General features: G+C 33.9%; 1 protein-coding gene across 17 annotated transcripts; it reads left to right on the top strand.

Moving 5' to 3' along the window:
• Window positions 1-1,106: 1,106 nt before the first annotated feature.
• On the top strand, window positions 1,107-14,928 carry LOC108456867 (kinesin-like protein KIN-7K, chloroplastic). Of its 17 annotated transcripts, none has more exons than XM_053018517.1 (24): window positions 1,107-1,383; window positions 1,873-2,144; window positions 2,236-2,333; window positions 2,937-3,026; window positions 3,806-3,858; window positions 4,756-4,821; window positions 4,902-4,955; window positions 5,112-5,171; window positions 5,678-5,756; window positions 6,090-6,157; window positions 6,466-6,528; window positions 6,733-6,837; window positions 8,330-8,434; window positions 8,577-8,684; window positions 8,971-9,117; window positions 10,684-10,866; window positions 11,008-11,166; window positions 11,945-12,175; window positions 12,422-12,562; window positions 12,670-12,792; window positions 12,878-12,931; window positions 13,234-13,281; window positions 13,391-13,579; window positions 13,927-14,928. In XM_053018517.1, the coding sequence occupies exons 2-24, from the start codon at window positions 1,897-1,899 to the stop codon at window positions 14,434-14,436; spliced, it is 2,982 nt and encodes a 993-aa protein (XP_052874477.1). In that variant the 5' UTR covers window positions 1,107-1,383; window positions 1,873-1,896; the 3' UTR covers window positions 14,437-14,928. The 17 variants fall into 17 exon arrangements, with proteins under 17 accessions (XP_052874477.1, XP_052874472.1, XP_017611080.2 ...); XM_053018512.1 differs by having other exon boundaries at window positions 1,869-2,144; XM_017755591.2 differs by having other exon boundaries at window positions 1,866-2,144.
• Window positions 14,929-17,083: the final 2,155 nt, after the last annotated feature.

Genomic DNA, 17,083 nt, shown 5'->3' with positions numbered 1-17,083 from the left:
GTGCATTAGATTAAAGAGCAAGTCAATCATTTCTTTTAAAATTTTCATCTTGTTATACTATTAAAAAGTGTCATGCTTGAAACAATAACCAAACAATAACATGTGGCATGCCACATGTACGTCATGCTAGTGTACAATGATAAGTTTTAATACTAATAAAGGAAAATTTTAATAATAAAATGGATTAAAATTTTAACAAACATCAATTTATTCTCTAATATAATATATAGAAATTAATTTACTTTTTTTTGAGTAAAAAAGAAAGATATATTCTAATTGTTAGTATTAGGGATAACATTCGATTGAGTTGAGTCAATCGAGTAAAATTTTTTTGAGTTAATCGAGTTGACAAATCCTATTTTAGTAACCGAACTCCATTTGAAAATTTCTCGAATCAAATTAAAAAATTTCGAGTGAAATCAAGTTAAGTTAACGAATTCTATTATTTATACTTGTTAGGATTGACCTGATTAAGCAACGAACAAGAAAAATAGGAAATTGAACACACAAATTTAACGTGAAAAAACTCCTCCAAAGAGGATAAAAAATCACGGGCAAATATAATTTTACTCTAATGACAAAAGAATGAAGAGTACAAAAGATGGAGATAAAGACTAAACCCCGAAAAATAAAAAACCCTCAAAACGTAAACACAAAATTCTCTAAATGTGTTATGAGTTCTAATCTCTAAAGGTGTATTTTTCTAAGGTTGTAAAAGAGCCTATTTATAGGCTAAATTCATAGGTCAAATAATAATAAAATAATCTAAACTAATCAGTGTTTGATTGAAACAAGTAAACCGAGTTTAACTGAAAGATTATTTTTCAAATTTGACAAAAAATAAGAGTCATATTTAACAATACTTAATGTTGTATTTATATGCATTGATGATTTAATTAGTAGACGAAATATAATAATTTTAACTAGATAAATAATATAATAGTTTTAGCTTTTAACTTAATGGATAAATATTTATCAAAACCACGTAATATAATTCATATTAGAATTAAACAGAAAAAAATAATTTTTTATTTAAATTAATCTGAATATCTTAAAATATTTAATTCAAAATTTAAAATGTTTATAAAAAATTTTCCAATGGAATCAAATTTTAGTGGAAAAAAGTTATTCCTAAAGATGAACTCATTTACCGAAAGTAGAGTGAGATGGATTACTTTGGTATCGCGCCTATTTCCATCTCTAGACGTGTAAATGTAACAAATGGATCAACTTTTAATTCAACGTGTCGAATGGGATCCAATCAAAATCTTTTTTAACACTGCGGAATGGTTTGGTTGGAAGACTGAAAATTTTGTTAAAAGAGAAGAAGACTGAAAAATGCTCTTGCAAACCTTGATGCCTTTGAAAGGCATCGCTTCCAAGGCAAGCAAAAAAGTTCATTTTTTTTTCAACTTTTTGATCTATAAAAACTCTCTTCTTTTGTTATCCACAATGTTTCTCTGATACTGCCAAGGTGAGCTTTCTTTTAGTCATTTTGTTTGGATTAAAGAGGTGATGTTTTGAGGGAAAAACAAAAATGGGTTTTATTTGCTTTACTTTCATTTTCCCCCTTTCACTCCTCATGTTTTTGTGATTGATTGGTGAGAAAAGTGAAGATATAAAAGTAAAAGAAGTTGAATTTTTTTTTCGCATTATAAAAAGTAACTTAGTTATCTATAAAATTGACTGCAATGTTTGAAACTTGAGAACTTTGAAGCAATTCAAAGTTCTATTTCTGGAAATCAATTTTGTCACAATGTAGCTATTTCGGCAACTACTTTCTACTTACAAAAAAAAAGAAAAAGAATTTTATGTTTTCCACTTTCGAGTTACTTTCCTCATTGATTTTTTTTCCTTGGGTGTAGAAGACAGTGATTTTTTTTTGGTGAGGTGAAAATGTCCTCGAGAAGAGAGTCGAAACCGAAGAAATCAGGTTTAAGCTACTCAAAAGCTGTAAATTCGCCTTCGTCTTCCACAACTTCGTCATCCAAACAATTCCCAGAAATATCTATCGATGGGCAGAGCTCACCGGCATCTTCATCGGCTCGAAGCAAGCCACAATATATTTACTCTGACAATTTGCACGCGGATGCCGACCGATCCAAAGAAAATGTTACTGTCACCGTTCGGTTCCGTCCTCTCAGGCATTTACCTTTTGCTTTCCTCACCTCTGTTTCAGTATTCTGTTTCATGTATCTGTTTGATGACGGCTTTGATTGGCGTCTTTGGATGTAGTCCTAGAGAACTTCGTCAAGGGGAGGAGATTGCTTGGTATGCAGATGGAGAGACTATTGTGAGAAATGAACATAATCAGACTACAGCATATGCATATGGTTAGTTTTGTAGATTCTTCAACCGAATATTTTTTCTTCTGTAAAGAATTTGAATGATCCTGATGCACTTGATTGAAGAAACCTTTAGGTTTTACTCAGTTACATCCACTAAACCCCGACTAATGAAAACTAATAAAATTATGTTGAGGAATTTCCAGTGCCAAAGAGCTGGAGAAATTTAAACCATATATATATTTATAACATTGGTATAGGTCTTTAGGTTGCTTGTAACCCCTAAAACCGTTTTATTCTTTAACCCTTATTTCCTTAATGTCAATTCCCTCGATGATTTACATGTGAACTTGATATTCTTTTCTTGGACACGTTTTTGTTTCATTTTTTTTATTACGTATTGAAACATGTTTCAGCTAAGGTTTATGCGTATGTGTGAAATAGCGCTGTGTTGCTGTATGAAGTTTGTGAAGTATGTGCTGTTTGAGTTGTATATAAAATTAAGAAAAATTTACTTTTTCTGTCATTTTTATCTTAGGCATCTGACCCATTGGCATGAAGTATACATAATATCTAGTCACCTTTTTCTTCTTTTGGTCAATTTTTTTCTTTTAAATCATTCTACATCTCACTTAATTTATGTGTTCCTAGATCGAGTGTTTGGCCCTACAACTACAACACGCCAGGTCTATGATGTTGCTGCTCAGCATGTTGTCAGTGGGGCCATGGAAGGCATCAACGGTATTTTGTAAAGATACCTCTTCTTAGCAAACATGGCCTCTTAATCATGCACCAATTGCTTGAATTTTATATCTGATGGAGTACAGTGTCCTTGTTTTCTTGATGATTCTTTACTTTTCTAGATAGGAAAGGGAATTCATCATTTTTGAATAATCAAAAGGCCCAGAAAAAAGTTAATCTAGTTGATAGCCACATGTTAAGCTAATGTTAAGGCTTTGAAATTTACTAGTTTTGCTATTTTCATGCAACATTGGCTGATAGCATATGAATGTTACAAATTGCTTGCATGTACTTATCCATCAGAAATTAGACTAGGCAAGGCTGTTGCTGGCTTTGGACCTGCCTTTTTGGTGACTCTTTCAGATTCAGAAACTTAACAAGATGTGAGGTATTTGCAAGGCTTCCAACTAAGCAAGAATGATTCTGGCGACTTAGGCATATAAGTTGATTTGTTTAGGCTTTTAGAGTGTAAGGTTTTCAGAGTGCTGGTGCATGTCATTTGCTGGTGACTACTGTTTTATCATGTTCAGAGCACTGGATTGAGGCCTAGTTGTTATTTCGCCCTATTTCAGCACTGTACCCTGTAATTTAACTTTGGAAATGTAGTTTAACTACTATTTCAAGTTAGAAGCCACCTTGCCTTCTCCAAATGGAGGTACTCACAGGGTTGTGTTAGAAGCTGATGGATTGAAACCAAAGTTATGGCTTTTAATTTGTATTTTTTTTGAAGCATTTCTGTTTATATAGCTTACTGCTATGGTGTTAAATTCTGTTTGCAGGCACCATTTTTGCTTATGGCATGACAAGCAGTGGGAAGACTCACACGATGCACGTAAGACTAAATAATTTTCTACATCATTTCCTCATCTTGTCTGCTTATTGTGGATTCCAGGACGGTCTATCCTATTTTAATTTCATATTTATAATTTTATTTTATGTTGGTTTTTCATTTGCATTCTCCTGACCAAATATTTGGCTGTTTTTGTTATCACGTGTCAATGAAGAATTTATTTATTAATTACTCTAACCTTGTAGTAGAGAATTGGGTAATAATTAGTTGCTTTTGGATACAGGAGCAAGAAGGGGTCATTGCAGCAATTTTTTGAATTAAACCAACAATATCTTGCTCTTCTACTAGTGTCATTGCTTCCACACTAGAGTCTAGCTTCCTTTTGTTTCTATTTTTGCAAATTCTGTTTTCTGAGAAGTCTATTACATGGTTCATTCTGAAGGGTTGTGGACTCCTTTATATAACCTTATAAGTTAGTGATCAAGTGTTGAAACTGCTCCCTTAAGTAAAATCTATTTTATTTATCTTCCTCTGTGACATGCTTACAACTATCTGTAACTAAAGCAGCAATTCCTGTTCTTTGTCCGTTAGTATCTCATAAATTTGATTTGTTTCAACAGTTGAGCCTAGCTACTTATTTCAACCTTTGCAAATTATATTTTCAGAGAAGTGGTAACCATGATTAATTGAGAACTATCAATTGGAAACATTTTATATTAACCTTGATGCATTCGAGGATAATGATTATGTTATATTAAGGGTATTTACTATCCTGCATCATCATATCTATCAAATATTTCTGCAGCTATGGAATTTCTTTGACAAATACTCATGTTTCCTTATGGAGCAACTGCAAAATCTTTAAAACTTCAAGACCGTGCATTTCTAATTTAGAATACAAGTAACATGCTTAATTTCATCTGATTGCTGAAATGGCAGGGTGATCAGAGGTCACCTGGAATTATACCATTAGCAGTGAAGGATGCTTTTAGTATTATTCAGGAGGTACCATATGAGATGTTGACTTATTTAACTTCTATTTCTTGTTCCTTTTTATGGATGGTAATGGGCAACTTATGCTGTAGACACCAAGCCGGGAGTTTCTTCTTCGTGTTTCATACCTGGAGATCTATAATGAGGTGAATTTCTTCCACTTTTTTCCTTAGCTATTAGCCTGATATTCTTTCCTCTGTCTTGACAGACTTCCTTTTCCCTTGACAACTTAGGTAAACTATCTTCAAATCTGCATTGGCTTTTATGCAACATCACTATTCTCAAGGTTTTTATCTTTTCAGGTTGTTAATGACTTATTAAATCCAGCAGGACAAAATTTGAGAATTAGAGAAGATGCTCAGGTACCTTTTATTGGTTATGATATCCTTGTTCAGTTGTTTGATATGGTTTCTATGTCATTCTTTACCTTATAACGCTTCAATATCTACTTAGATTGACTTCAGTGAATGTGGAAATTATGTTAATTGGAGATTCATGCTGAGCTTTTGGCATGATAATGTTTCAACATCCAAATGAGGCCAACTATAGTTTATGACCACATAATTTTAGCTTAGTATCATAATGTTTCAGAATGATAATGTAGCAAGTACACATCTATAAAGTTGCCTAGTGGCTTCTTGCCATTTGTGCGTTAAGGAGTTTGCTGTTTTTGCCTTCTCTTAAATTCTGCATGAGTTTCCATTTCTTTTATCTTGGATATTTTTGGTATTTTCTCATAATATAATATATTCCTCTTATGAATAGATTGTTATTGGTGTATGCAATTTTGCTGTTAATATGGGTGCCTAGTGTTTTTTTGCATGTTTGAAAGTGTATTATTTATCTATTGCTTGGTTTATGGCTTTAGGGAACCTTTGTTGAAGGAATAAAGGAAGAAGTTGTACTATCCCCTGCTCACGCCCTCTCACTTATAGCAGCTGGAGAAGGTAAAGCATGCTGGCATGTTTTGCTATATCCAGATCAGATAGAACTCAAGACTGTTTAGAGCCTTTTGAACCCTAGCTTCAGATGATGTGCCTTATCAAAACTAATCTTATCTATGAATTTTTGAGCTGGATAAATGACTAAATAGTATCCTGGCACAGACAATAGGGGGCTCATGCACATCATTTGTTGATGTAGATATGTATATGTCTGTGGCTGTCCTCTTCATTGCACCTCTTGTTAAAGTTTGTTATTTGGGCCAGTGCCTTTCCTTCTGCTAGCTGTAATGGAACTTTTTTCAAGCTATGTGATTAGATTTCGTTCTTTTTAAACAGAGCACAGACATGTTGGATCAACAAATTTCAATCTACTCAGCAGCAGGAGCCATACAATTTTTACACTGGTATTTCACTGTTACTCTGCGTCCTTTAGAAGTTCCTTGTTCCCCGTTTTCTAGTTTTAACACTTTTAAGTGAAAAAAGATGTTTTCAGACACTATTTTAAGTGGTATTAATTGCAATCTTTTCATCTAAGAATTTGTGAGAAAAAATGTTAACCCCTATTTTGAAGTGTGGATATGTTATATGATGTTAATCATTTTTGCTATTGTTCTGATTTTGGATGGTGTATGTGAGTAATTGATGATCATTGACATGTTCACAAATTCACTGCCACAACTGAATATAGTTCCTATGACTACCTTGTCTACAGACAATAGAGAGCAGCCTGTATGGTGAAAATAGTGAAGGTGAAGCAGTAAATCTATCACAGCTGGTAATTTCTACAGCCTTAGTTCTGGGAGCCATTTCAGTTATTTCTTGTTACTTCTTTCTATTTCGAGTTTTGTCTTGTTTTTTATTTTATTTAGATATGTTTATCCTATTTTCTATTTTGGAAGGAGCTAAAGATTTTAGTGTTGACTTATCACACTGTTGATTAAAACATTTTACTTTTTCCTTCTTTTATGCATACATGCAGAATCTCATCGATCTGGCAGGTTCTGAGAGCTCGAAGGTTGAAACAACAGGCATTAGGCGAAAAGAAGGGTCTTATATCAACAAAAGCTTGCTAACTCTAGGAACTGTGAGCCCTAATTTATTGTTCTTTTGTGGTCATAGTCTAAATTGAATTGTTTATTCATTCAGTTTTCTCTTTAATCTCTAACTCAATAGTTGGATCATATGTAGTTCATCATTTCTGGTGTGTGTGAGATCACCGTCTGCAGGGGCGAATCCATAAAATTTTTTGGGGGAGGGGGCACGGAATTGAATTATAAATTTTTAAGGGATCAAAATTTAATTTTATCATTATTGAAGGGACTAGATAGAATTTTTTCATTTTTGAGGGGGGGCAAAGTGCAATTTAACCATATATTAACTTATAATTTAATCATTTATGAGAGGGGCTGAATTCCGATTCTCCCATTTGAGGGGGGGAGGGGCACAAGGCCCTTGCCTGCCCCCTAGATTCACCTCTGACTGTCTGTGAATACAGTTAAGTTATTTAACTATATGATAACTTTAACAAAGCATTTGGAGAGAATATATGCAATTACAAAGCAGAGTAACATCAAACAAACTTCCTATTTAATATTTTTTGTCATGCCTGTTAATCTTTTTCCTGCTCAAAATATTGTTAAATTTTAAAGGGATACACCAAAAGTGTTTTTATTATGTTAATAGTGTAGCTGTTGACTGAAACTAATGTATGGTATGATTTTAAATTTCTTTTGCCAAAATATACTTGCTGAGATGTTGGTTTCTTAAATTGTTAAAACAAGTTTGTAAGAAGCACAATTTTCAAACGCATCATGGATAAACTCACTAGATTTGCCTCTGACTGTCTGTGTATACAGTTAGGTTATTTAACTATATGGTAACTTTAACAAAGTATTTGGAGAGAATTTATGCAATTACAGAGCAGAGTAACATCGAACAAACTTCCTATTTAATATTTTTTGTCATGCCTGTTATCTTTTTCTTTCTCAAAATATTGTTAAATTTTAAAGGGATACACCAAAAGTGTTTTTCTTATGTTACTAGTGTAGCTGTTGTCTGAAACTAGTATAATGTATGGTTTGATTTTAAATTTCTTCTTCCAAAATATGCTTGCTGAGATGTTGGTTTCTTAAATTGTTAAGACAAGTTTGTAAGAAGCACAATTTTCAAACTCATCATGGATAAACTCATGCTTCTGTGTCAAGTACCTTTCCTGTGTTCTGTGTTTTTTTATGGTACTTAGACCAGTAGACATACAAATATAAGACGCTACATGACTGAGCTAAAATTTTTTATTGTCTTACATTTTTAAGTTTTTAATTGGATATGGGTGGTTCTGAGATGTATTCTTTAACATTTTGTTGTATGTTAATCGCTCATGATATTTTAGAGCACATGCTTTGTTCTTATAACAGCTGAAATTTACTGCGTGTTAGAAGTGAGGACATAGAGATGTCATTTACTGGATCTTTGTCGAGCAATAGTACTTTCTCTTTTTTCCTATATATATTTGTCAACACTATCGTAAATGTCTCTCTTATGGGATAAACATTGCTTAAAATATAACCTTTTTGTAGGTTATTTCTAAATTAACAGATGGGAGAGCCACTCATATACCATATAGGGATTCTAAGCTGACCAGGCTGCTTCAGTCTTCATTAAGTGGTCATGGGCGTGTATCTGTAAGCATAATTGGATGCCTCTGTTGAAAAAGATATCTATGTTAACAAAAGATATTAGAAATTTCATGCCATTTGTTTCCATGAATTTGTCATACTTGCTTATTGGTGTTCTTTTTTGTTTCTTTTCTGTCCATAATTTCAGCTCATTTGCACTGTAACTCCTTCATCAAGTAATAGCGAAGAGACACACAATACATTGAAATTTGCCCACCGTGCTAAACACATTGAAATCCAAGCAGAACAGAACAAGGTATGCATGTGTTTCTATTGTATGTATATATTTTTTAATAATTGAAGGGGGTTATGCTAGGGATTGAACCCAACTCTTACGCCACTCAAAATTTGTGCCACTGGGCTAAAGGGTTGTTGGCATATTGTATGTGCTTAATATGGATATATATGTGTGCATGAATTGTTTTGCGTGCCTGTGTGTACACTATGGGTGTTTATACTTGATGCACACACCACACACAAACACTTACAAATATACTTAATCAGGATTTTCTTTTTTGTTATTTACTTTATCAAAAATGCAGATTATTGATGAGAAATCACTGATCAAAAAGTACCAAAATGAGATACGTGCTTTGAAGGAAGAGCTAGAACAATTAAAGCGGGGTATTCTAACCATTCCTCAACTACATGATATTGGAGAAGATGATATTATACTCCTAAAGCAGAAGGTACATTTGTTCTGTTTTGACTACAATAGCTGAAATTTTAATGTTTGATTGTATTTTGGTCTAACTATAAATCTACTCCAGGGCTAAAATTTGTCTTTTTATGTAACTATGTGATTTGAGATTGTAGAGAGATGGGCTGTAGTACAAAACACTGACTCCTTGTAGTAGTTGTGGTTAAAGTTTTGACATATCTTAGCAGTGCTTCTTCTTTCTTAACCAGTAGTGAATATTTATTTGTGGGGCTTGTTGATTGTGAAGTTATGTTTTGTCTAATATTGGTTGTCCTCCTCACCTACTCATTGCTATATTATGGATTATTCTGTCGGTCAAATATCATCCAAGGCTTGTCAGCCATTGATCATATTGTTCCTAGCACATAATCACCCATTTGGTTAGTATAGCTTTATGTGTTTTGAGTAATCTTTTGCATAATAATCAGTCATTTTGATTTTGCTACGTTATTTGATCCTTTTAAGCAAGTTCCAAGGATGCAAAAAGTAATATGTTTGACCCATTAGCTGGAACCCCACTTTTTGGCTTTGTTTGTATGAAGGACTGAAAGGAGTGAGGATGGAAAATTTGTTAAGATCCATACCACTTTCCTACTTTATAGCTTAACCATTAGATTAACAAATTTTCTGTTCTCGCTCCTTTCTATTCATCATACCATGCAGAGCCTTCAAGTATTTTCTAGAGAGGCTTGTAAGCTTATTATAGATCTGGTTACCATAAACTAAGTACTGACCCTGCTTACCTGATTTTCTTTGCAAACTAATAGCAGGTGTTGGCAATGTAAATTAAAGAAGGTTTTTCTTCTACAACATGGTTTTTGTTCAGCAGGCTTTTCCATGATTTCAATAAAATGACTTTTTTGTTGTTGCTAAACATTTTGAACTTCTTTGTAGGTTGCCAATCTGTGGATTTCTACTAATGCAGTCTTCCTAGTCTTTGAATCTTTTGATGACCATAGAATACACGCTTGGGGATAATAAAGTACCAATTATAGGTGCTTTTGGTAGAATGAGAAAATAGTGACTTCCTTTATATGGGGAAAAACCATTTTCTTTTTAATTGCTGACCTTCCTATCCTGCCACTCTTTTGGCACTGCACACAAGATGCTTAGTTGAGATTGAATACTGATGTGAAATCATAGGGGAAAGACAACTTAAAGATATTTATTTATTAAAAAAACCAGATTGATGTTATCTCATGGGCTCCTGTCACGTTAAATTGGATTCATTTACATTAGATTTCTACTCAAAAACATATGATAATAGTATGCTTGGCATATTGCTGGCGTAAGGTGTGAACCTAAAGAACAAGAACCTTGAATTTGTGTTCTATTAAAATGTTTCTTGTACTTCTCCTTTCCATTTCCCTTTTAAATAAAGTAACATACGTTTTTTATGTATCATTTTCATGTCTCATTTTAATCATCTGGTGTCAGATTAATTTATTTGATGTAAAATAGTTCTTGAATCATAGCTGCTAATTTTATCCCAAAGGGGAAAAGAAAGATGAATCACATCTTGACTTTGACAATTCATTTGTTATGATCTGTAAAGCTAGAAGATGGTCAAGTCAAGCTGCAATCAAGGTTGGAGCAGGAAGAAGAAGCGAAAGCAGCTTTATTGAGCAGAATACAGCGATTGACAAAATTGATTCTTGTCTCCACAAATGCTTCACAATCATCAAGGTTACCGCAACGCCCTGGGCCAAGGAGGAGACATTCATTTGGAGAAGAAGAGGTATGATTGTTGATCTTATTTACTTTCTATGTTCATTCTTTATGTTTTTCTTGATGGATGGGAGTTATTTTACACACTAAGTCTTCCACTTTGACTTAATCTGATTGTATCTAATTATACTTACTTATATCTAATGCACAGCTTGCATACCTACCACATCGAAGGCGGGACATGACTCTGGATGGTGAGAATGTTGAATTGTATGTTTCCCTCAAAGGGAATGCTGAAACTGGATGTGATACATTGAAAGAGGAGAAAAAGGCCCGAAAGAATGGCTTGCTAAACTGGCTTAAGCACCGAGTATGTTTGTTTTAGTACTCTGTTCTCCTAATGTTTATGTTTATTGTTTTATATTCAAAATATGAGCTTTGGGGTTCTTGATAAAGTAGCTAGGATAGATTAGTGATGAAAATTTTCTCACCATCTGATCTTACATTCATTTCAGCAACTCAGCACACACCAAAACAAAATTATTTGGAAGAGTCTTACTTCTCTAATGATAAAAGTTGCCATTTGTTTCATTAATTTCAAGTGTTGGCAGTGGTTTCCCATCTATTATCATGGGAGATCTGCATTAAACTGCAATAGTCAACATTTTAAACAAGAGTTCATGATTTTTATTGATATGCTTATTAAGATTATAAAGAAGCCTTAGCTGCATTTTTTTGGCTTTAATATTCTTTTCCTCATTTAGGTTTATTTTTTTAATAATTTATTTTTGCCTTATAAGGTCAGTGGCTTTGCACTTCTCTATTGCTGAACTTTGCTACACCAATATATCCTTTAATTGTGGTAAAAATGTAAAAATTGGTAAAAACCTTAACTAGAAAATGGATAGAATAAAACTTAGTCTAGATGCTTGAAGCAAATGCTCTTTTCTTATTATTATTTTTAAAATTTCACAATTGATGCTCGGTATAAAGGGCTAAAGATAAATAGTTCATGCAAACTAAATAACATCATGCAAGCATTAACACCTACTAGTTGGTTTCAGTTACATGAATAGTTTCTTATGAAGCATGTATAGATGTAGATCTCTTTCCTCAATAGCTTATACTAATTTATGTTTCCTCTGCAGAAACGTGATAGTGGTATGGAGTCAATGATGAGTGCCAGTGATAAGTCAAGTGGAAATAAATCTAATAGTACCCCTTCAACCCCTAAATCAGGAAGTAAAAAATTCAATGTGGAATCTAGGCTTTCCCAATCCTTGCTTACAGAAAGTTCTCTATGCATGGATCTTCTCTCAGATGCTAGACGGCATAGAGAAGTTCCAGAGAACGATTACCTTGGACAAGAGACTCCTTTGGTATGCAAATATATTTTGTTTCCACAACTGTTTTTATTTCTTTTTCTATTGCACATGTTAGTCTTGGATTAATCTCTTTCCTGCTGACTTAATTAAACGTTTCAAATTTACAGCATACCCTTACTGTTGCATAAATGTTTTTTAACCACTGTTGTATTTAGAATTTGCTCTGACCTCAGTTATCTCCCCTTTTTTTTGGTATCATGCATGATTCAGCAAGTATATTTGATGCCTTATTTATTTCAGACAAGCCTAAAAGCAGTTGATCAGATAGATCTACTAAGGGAGCAGCAGAAGATTTTGTCTGGAGAGGTAGCACTTCATTCAAGCACTTTAAAACGATTGTCTGAGGAGGCTGCAAGAAACCCCCAGAATGAACAGATTCATGTAAATACTGGCATCATGCTTTCTGTGTTATTCGCTTTATAGTCTCCCTGGATATTGGTTCTTTCTTTCTTCTTACTTATTATTTTTATTATTTTAATTTTTTCTAGGACAAGATGAAAAGGATAAGTGATGAAATCAGGGGAAAGAATGAACGAATTGCTTTGCTAGAAAAGCAAATTGCTGATTCCATCATGGTTTCAAGCAATATGGAGAAATCAGAAATATCACAAGTAAGTTCAGCTTTTGTTATTGGTTCCATAGGCCATTTGCTGCATCCTGCAACTCCATCTGTACTCTGTTTTATAAATGCTACAGTCTACTGTTGCTGAATTGGTGGCGCAATTAAATGAGAAATCCTTTGAACTTGAGGTAATGTATGCTTCCACATATGTTTCAAATGCTTCGCATGAGTCTCTGTATTGTATGGTAAGGGCAGTTGAGTTAATCACGTTAAATTTGGTTATAGAATGTTCTAGTAACCTAACTGTGGACTCAGCTCACAAGTTCCTACATTTTATAGTATAGGAATCTATAGAACCTGCTTCAGTGACCATGTTGAACTACAGGAGTTGGAGGCAGCAAAGAATTCTTTAAAACATTCCTCAACCTTTTTCCCTTTGTCCCTTTGCTTTGTCTGGTTTTCTCTTATGAGTCTATTATTCTGTTTCCAGGTTAAAGCTGCTGACAATCGGATAATTCAAGAACAGCTTAACCGGAAGGTAGATATACCTACTTAACCTATGGTTTTAAGTAATAATTGTCCCACACTCATGCCTTGCAAGTAACATCTCTTTCTGGGGTTCCATTCTAACTTCACATTTTTACCAGATTTGTGAATGCGAAGGATTGCAAGAAACAGTTGCATCCTTAAAGCAGCAGCTATCTGATGCACTAGAATCACCCAATGTCCATTCTAAAGCCTCCTATTCCCAACAAATCAAAATGAATGGCCTGCAGATGGACAAAGAAGTTGCGGCACCAAAAGAGATTAGTAGAGATTTGCTTATAAAAACACAGGTGCTTTTACATGCTCAGATGTGGTGCTGATATGGTACCGTACTCGAGTGTTGCTATCTTATTAAGGCCAAGTCATGCAAACGCACATAATTCAGTCATTTTCACTTGTCCCCATGCTCTGCTCCTTTTTGATGATTGAATATGTCTACATCTTGTTTTTCTGTGTCTCGGCAAACATACAAGGACGCTATATGCCGTCTTATGTTTTTATTCCCAGATTATACATCACAGCGACATTAGCATTTATGATTAGCCTAGCATCAGTTTTATTCTGGGTTTACTTTTTACTGATTTCACTTTCATTACAGTAAATGGTATAAGCTAATTTCCTTGTTTTGCTCAATCAGGTGACCGAGATTGAGGAACTGAAGCACAAAGTTGTGGGACTAACTGAGTCAAAAGACCAGCTAGAGTCGCAGAACCATAAACTGGCAGAGGAGAGTTCATATGCCAAGGGGCTAGCCTCAGCCGCTGCTGTGGAGCTTAAGGAATTGTCAGAAGAAGTTGCTAAACTAATGAATAAAAACGAGAGACTAATGGCAGAACTCGCTGCAGCAAAGAATCCTCCCACACAACGTCGAACAAGTACAGTACGGAATGGTCGAAGAGAGAGTCTGACCAAACAACATGACCAAGTTGGATCATCCTCTTATTTAAAGAGAGAACTGGCGATGAGCAAAGAGAGAGAACTTTTGTATGAAGCTGCTCTTCTAGAGAAGGATCAACGTGAAGCTGAGCTACAAAGAAAGGTTGAAGAATCAAAGCAAAGAGAAGCTTATCTAGAAAATGAACTTGCAAATATGTGGGTTCTTGTTGCCAAATTAAAAAATCCAATGGAGTTGATACTTAAACTGTAGTTTCCCAATCAACTAAAGGGAAACAGTGAGGTGAGCTTGAAACCTGGAAACGACTGGTTCAGTTCAGGGCACAGTTTATTCACAAACAATAATTCGGCTTCGGCTTTGATTTAGTATTTGGTTTCAGAGAGTAGTGTCCTGAGAATGTTGTGCATTGCATGTAGAGGGGCCATTGTACATTCCATAGGAGTTTTTTCTTATTCATCAAATTTGTTGCATCTTTTGGGTTCTCTTATCCATGGGGGCATTGTATATGAAAAGCTTCAGTTTTTGTACATAAGAGTTTTGAAGCAATGCAGCTCTCAAATGTGTAGTTTTGCTTTTCATCAGTTAATTTTCATCGCTGTTTCGCTGTAAATGTCTTATGCTTTAGATTGATATGGTTGCAGTGAACCATATATACATGTGTGTGTGTGTGTGTGTGTGTGTGTGTGTGTGTGTGTATTCACGTTTCTGATTTAACACCATAATTAGGCTTTGAATGGATTACAACTGCTTCCTCATTTGATTCCTTTAACAACTCTTCGTATGTGGAAACCATCTAACTGTTCAAATAAAAAAAGAAAGCGAAATGAAAAACATTCCCAAAATGAACAAATGAAGAACACCCAAAACCTTCGATTAATATTATCTTATAATTAACCCTTATTTTTTAAATTAAGCTTCATCGCAACTTTTGCGGAATTACATCCGTTTTGAAATCTTTTGGTTGGTGTATATTAAAGTTTGCAAATTTTAAGATTGAATTAACTGTAAGCATATTGTGTCAAACAATTGTATAGTTATTTTTATAATGAAATACTTCGTTTTAGTATTTCAAAGATCGTACCTTCAAGGAGAATCAAAGCAATTAAATTTTTCGACAAATTCAATATTTATAGTTTAATTAAGATTGTGCCATGTTATGTTTAATTCATTAGACATGTTTTTTTTTTTTTTCTGTGTTACCATTAGATCCATTCCTAATAATTTCGTTCATTATTTTATGTTACTTCGGGTTCATAAGTGGTTCTTATTGTGCAGGGGCAACGGGATGAGGAGCGATAGGGATGGAGTAAGGGATGGGCGGTGATGAGGATTGGTGGTACTTTCGGTGGGTGTTGGGCAATGATGATAAATGGTGGTTCTAATTGTCGGTATTTTATCATAAAAGAAAACTAAAATGATGAAGAAAACTGAACTGAGAAGTCAAGTAATTGAAATGGAAAATGTACATTTTATTGAACTGAAACTAGTGTTCATATAGTAAACAAATTAATAGCTACCAATTAAAAGTAGGCTACTAACATAATCATAATCTCAAAAAAAAAAAAAAAAATCAAAAAAATCTAAAACAAGTCAAAGAGTTATGATTATATCTAAAATTAGTTACTTGAGTTATGATTATATCTAAAATTAGTTAGATTATGATAACTAAAGCAAATATTCAACACTCCTTGCTTTAGTTGACGCAAACACCAAGTGTTGTTCTCAAAACTTCAAATTTGCTTACTGGGAGCAGCTTGATGAATATATCTGCAACCTGCTCCTCTGTTTTGCAATAAACCAGTATAACGTTACATTCTTTTTGCACTTCCCTCAAAAAGAAAAGCTTAATGTTGAAATGCTTAGTCTTCCCATGAAATATTAGATTATGAGAAATTGCAATGGCAACTTGATTATCAACGAAAATCTTTGTGCTTTCATTCTGTTCAAGGTTAAGATCACTTAATAATTTTTTCAATCACAAATCTTGATTAACAGCGGTTACTGCAGCAACAAATTTTGCTTCAACAGTGGATTGAGCCACAGTTTCTTGCTTTTTCGAGCTCCATGATAAGACACCAGATCCAAAAGTAAAATAATAGCCTGATGTACTCCTCATGTCATTAATGGAACCTCCCCAATCACTATCAGAGAAGCTAACAAGCTTGAAACTTTTGCTTCTTGTGAATTTAACACCAAAATTACTCGTGCCTTTGATATAATGAACTACTCTCTTGGCAACTCTAAGATGCAATTCACTGGCATAATGCATAAATTGTGACAAAATACTTACAACATTTAAAATATCAAGACGTGTTGCTGTAAGATACATTAAACAACCAATCAAACTTCTAAAATATCCCTCATCAACTTTATTAGCTCCATCTTCTTTACACAACTTCTCCTTTTGATTCATAGGAGTGCTTACTTTCTTGCATTCTTCAAGTTTGAATTTCTTTAAGATTTCCTTGGTATACTTCTTCTGGCAGATGAATACTTCATACTCAGCCTGTTTAATTTCCATTCTAAGAAAAAAGGACATCAATCCGAGATCTGTTATATAAAAAACCTTCATCATCTCCTGCTTGAATTCCTCAACTATGCATCATTTCCCATTAGCAAGAGATCATCAACATAAAGAGAAACTATCAAAATATTATTATTCCGATGTTTGACATAAAGTGTGGTCTTGGACAGATTTTTTTCAAATCCCAACCTCAGCAAATGATCATCTATCTTACTGTACCAAGCTCTTGAAGCTTGTTTTATCCCATAAAGAGTCTTCTTGAAAAGAAATACCTTGTCTTCCTCTCCTTTCTTCACAAAATTTTTAGGCTGCTCAACATAAATTTCTCTTATGTCATAAAACCTTGAGAAGAAAGTAAAAAATATGTTATGTCAG

Source organism: Gossypium arboreum, chromosome 9, assembly GCF_025698485.1.
Source record: "Gossypium arboreum isolate Shixiya-1 chromosome 9, ASM2569848v2, whole genome shotgun sequence".
Classification (NCBI taxonomy): Eukaryota; Viridiplantae; Streptophyta; class Magnoliopsida; order Malvales; family Malvaceae; genus Gossypium; species Gossypium arboreum.
Note: the sequence above shows the minus strand (reverse complement) of the source record. Positions and strands in the feature narration are given on the sequence as shown.

Bases quoted from the DNA above. Each gene is read 5' to 3' on its own strand.
- LOC108456867 (XM_053018517.1), top strand. From the start codon at position 1,897: ATGTCCTCGAGAAGAGAGTCGAAACCGAAGAAATCAGGTTTAAGCTAC. The intron at 9,118-10,683 runs GTACATTTGTTC...TGATCTGTAAAG, and splicing joins TTATACTCCTAAAGCAGAAG to CTAGAAGATGGTCAAGTCAA. The intron at 12,932-13,233 runs GTAATGTATGCT...TTCTGTTTCCAG, and splicing joins AGAAATCCTTTGAACTTGAG to GTTAAAGCTGCTGACAATCG.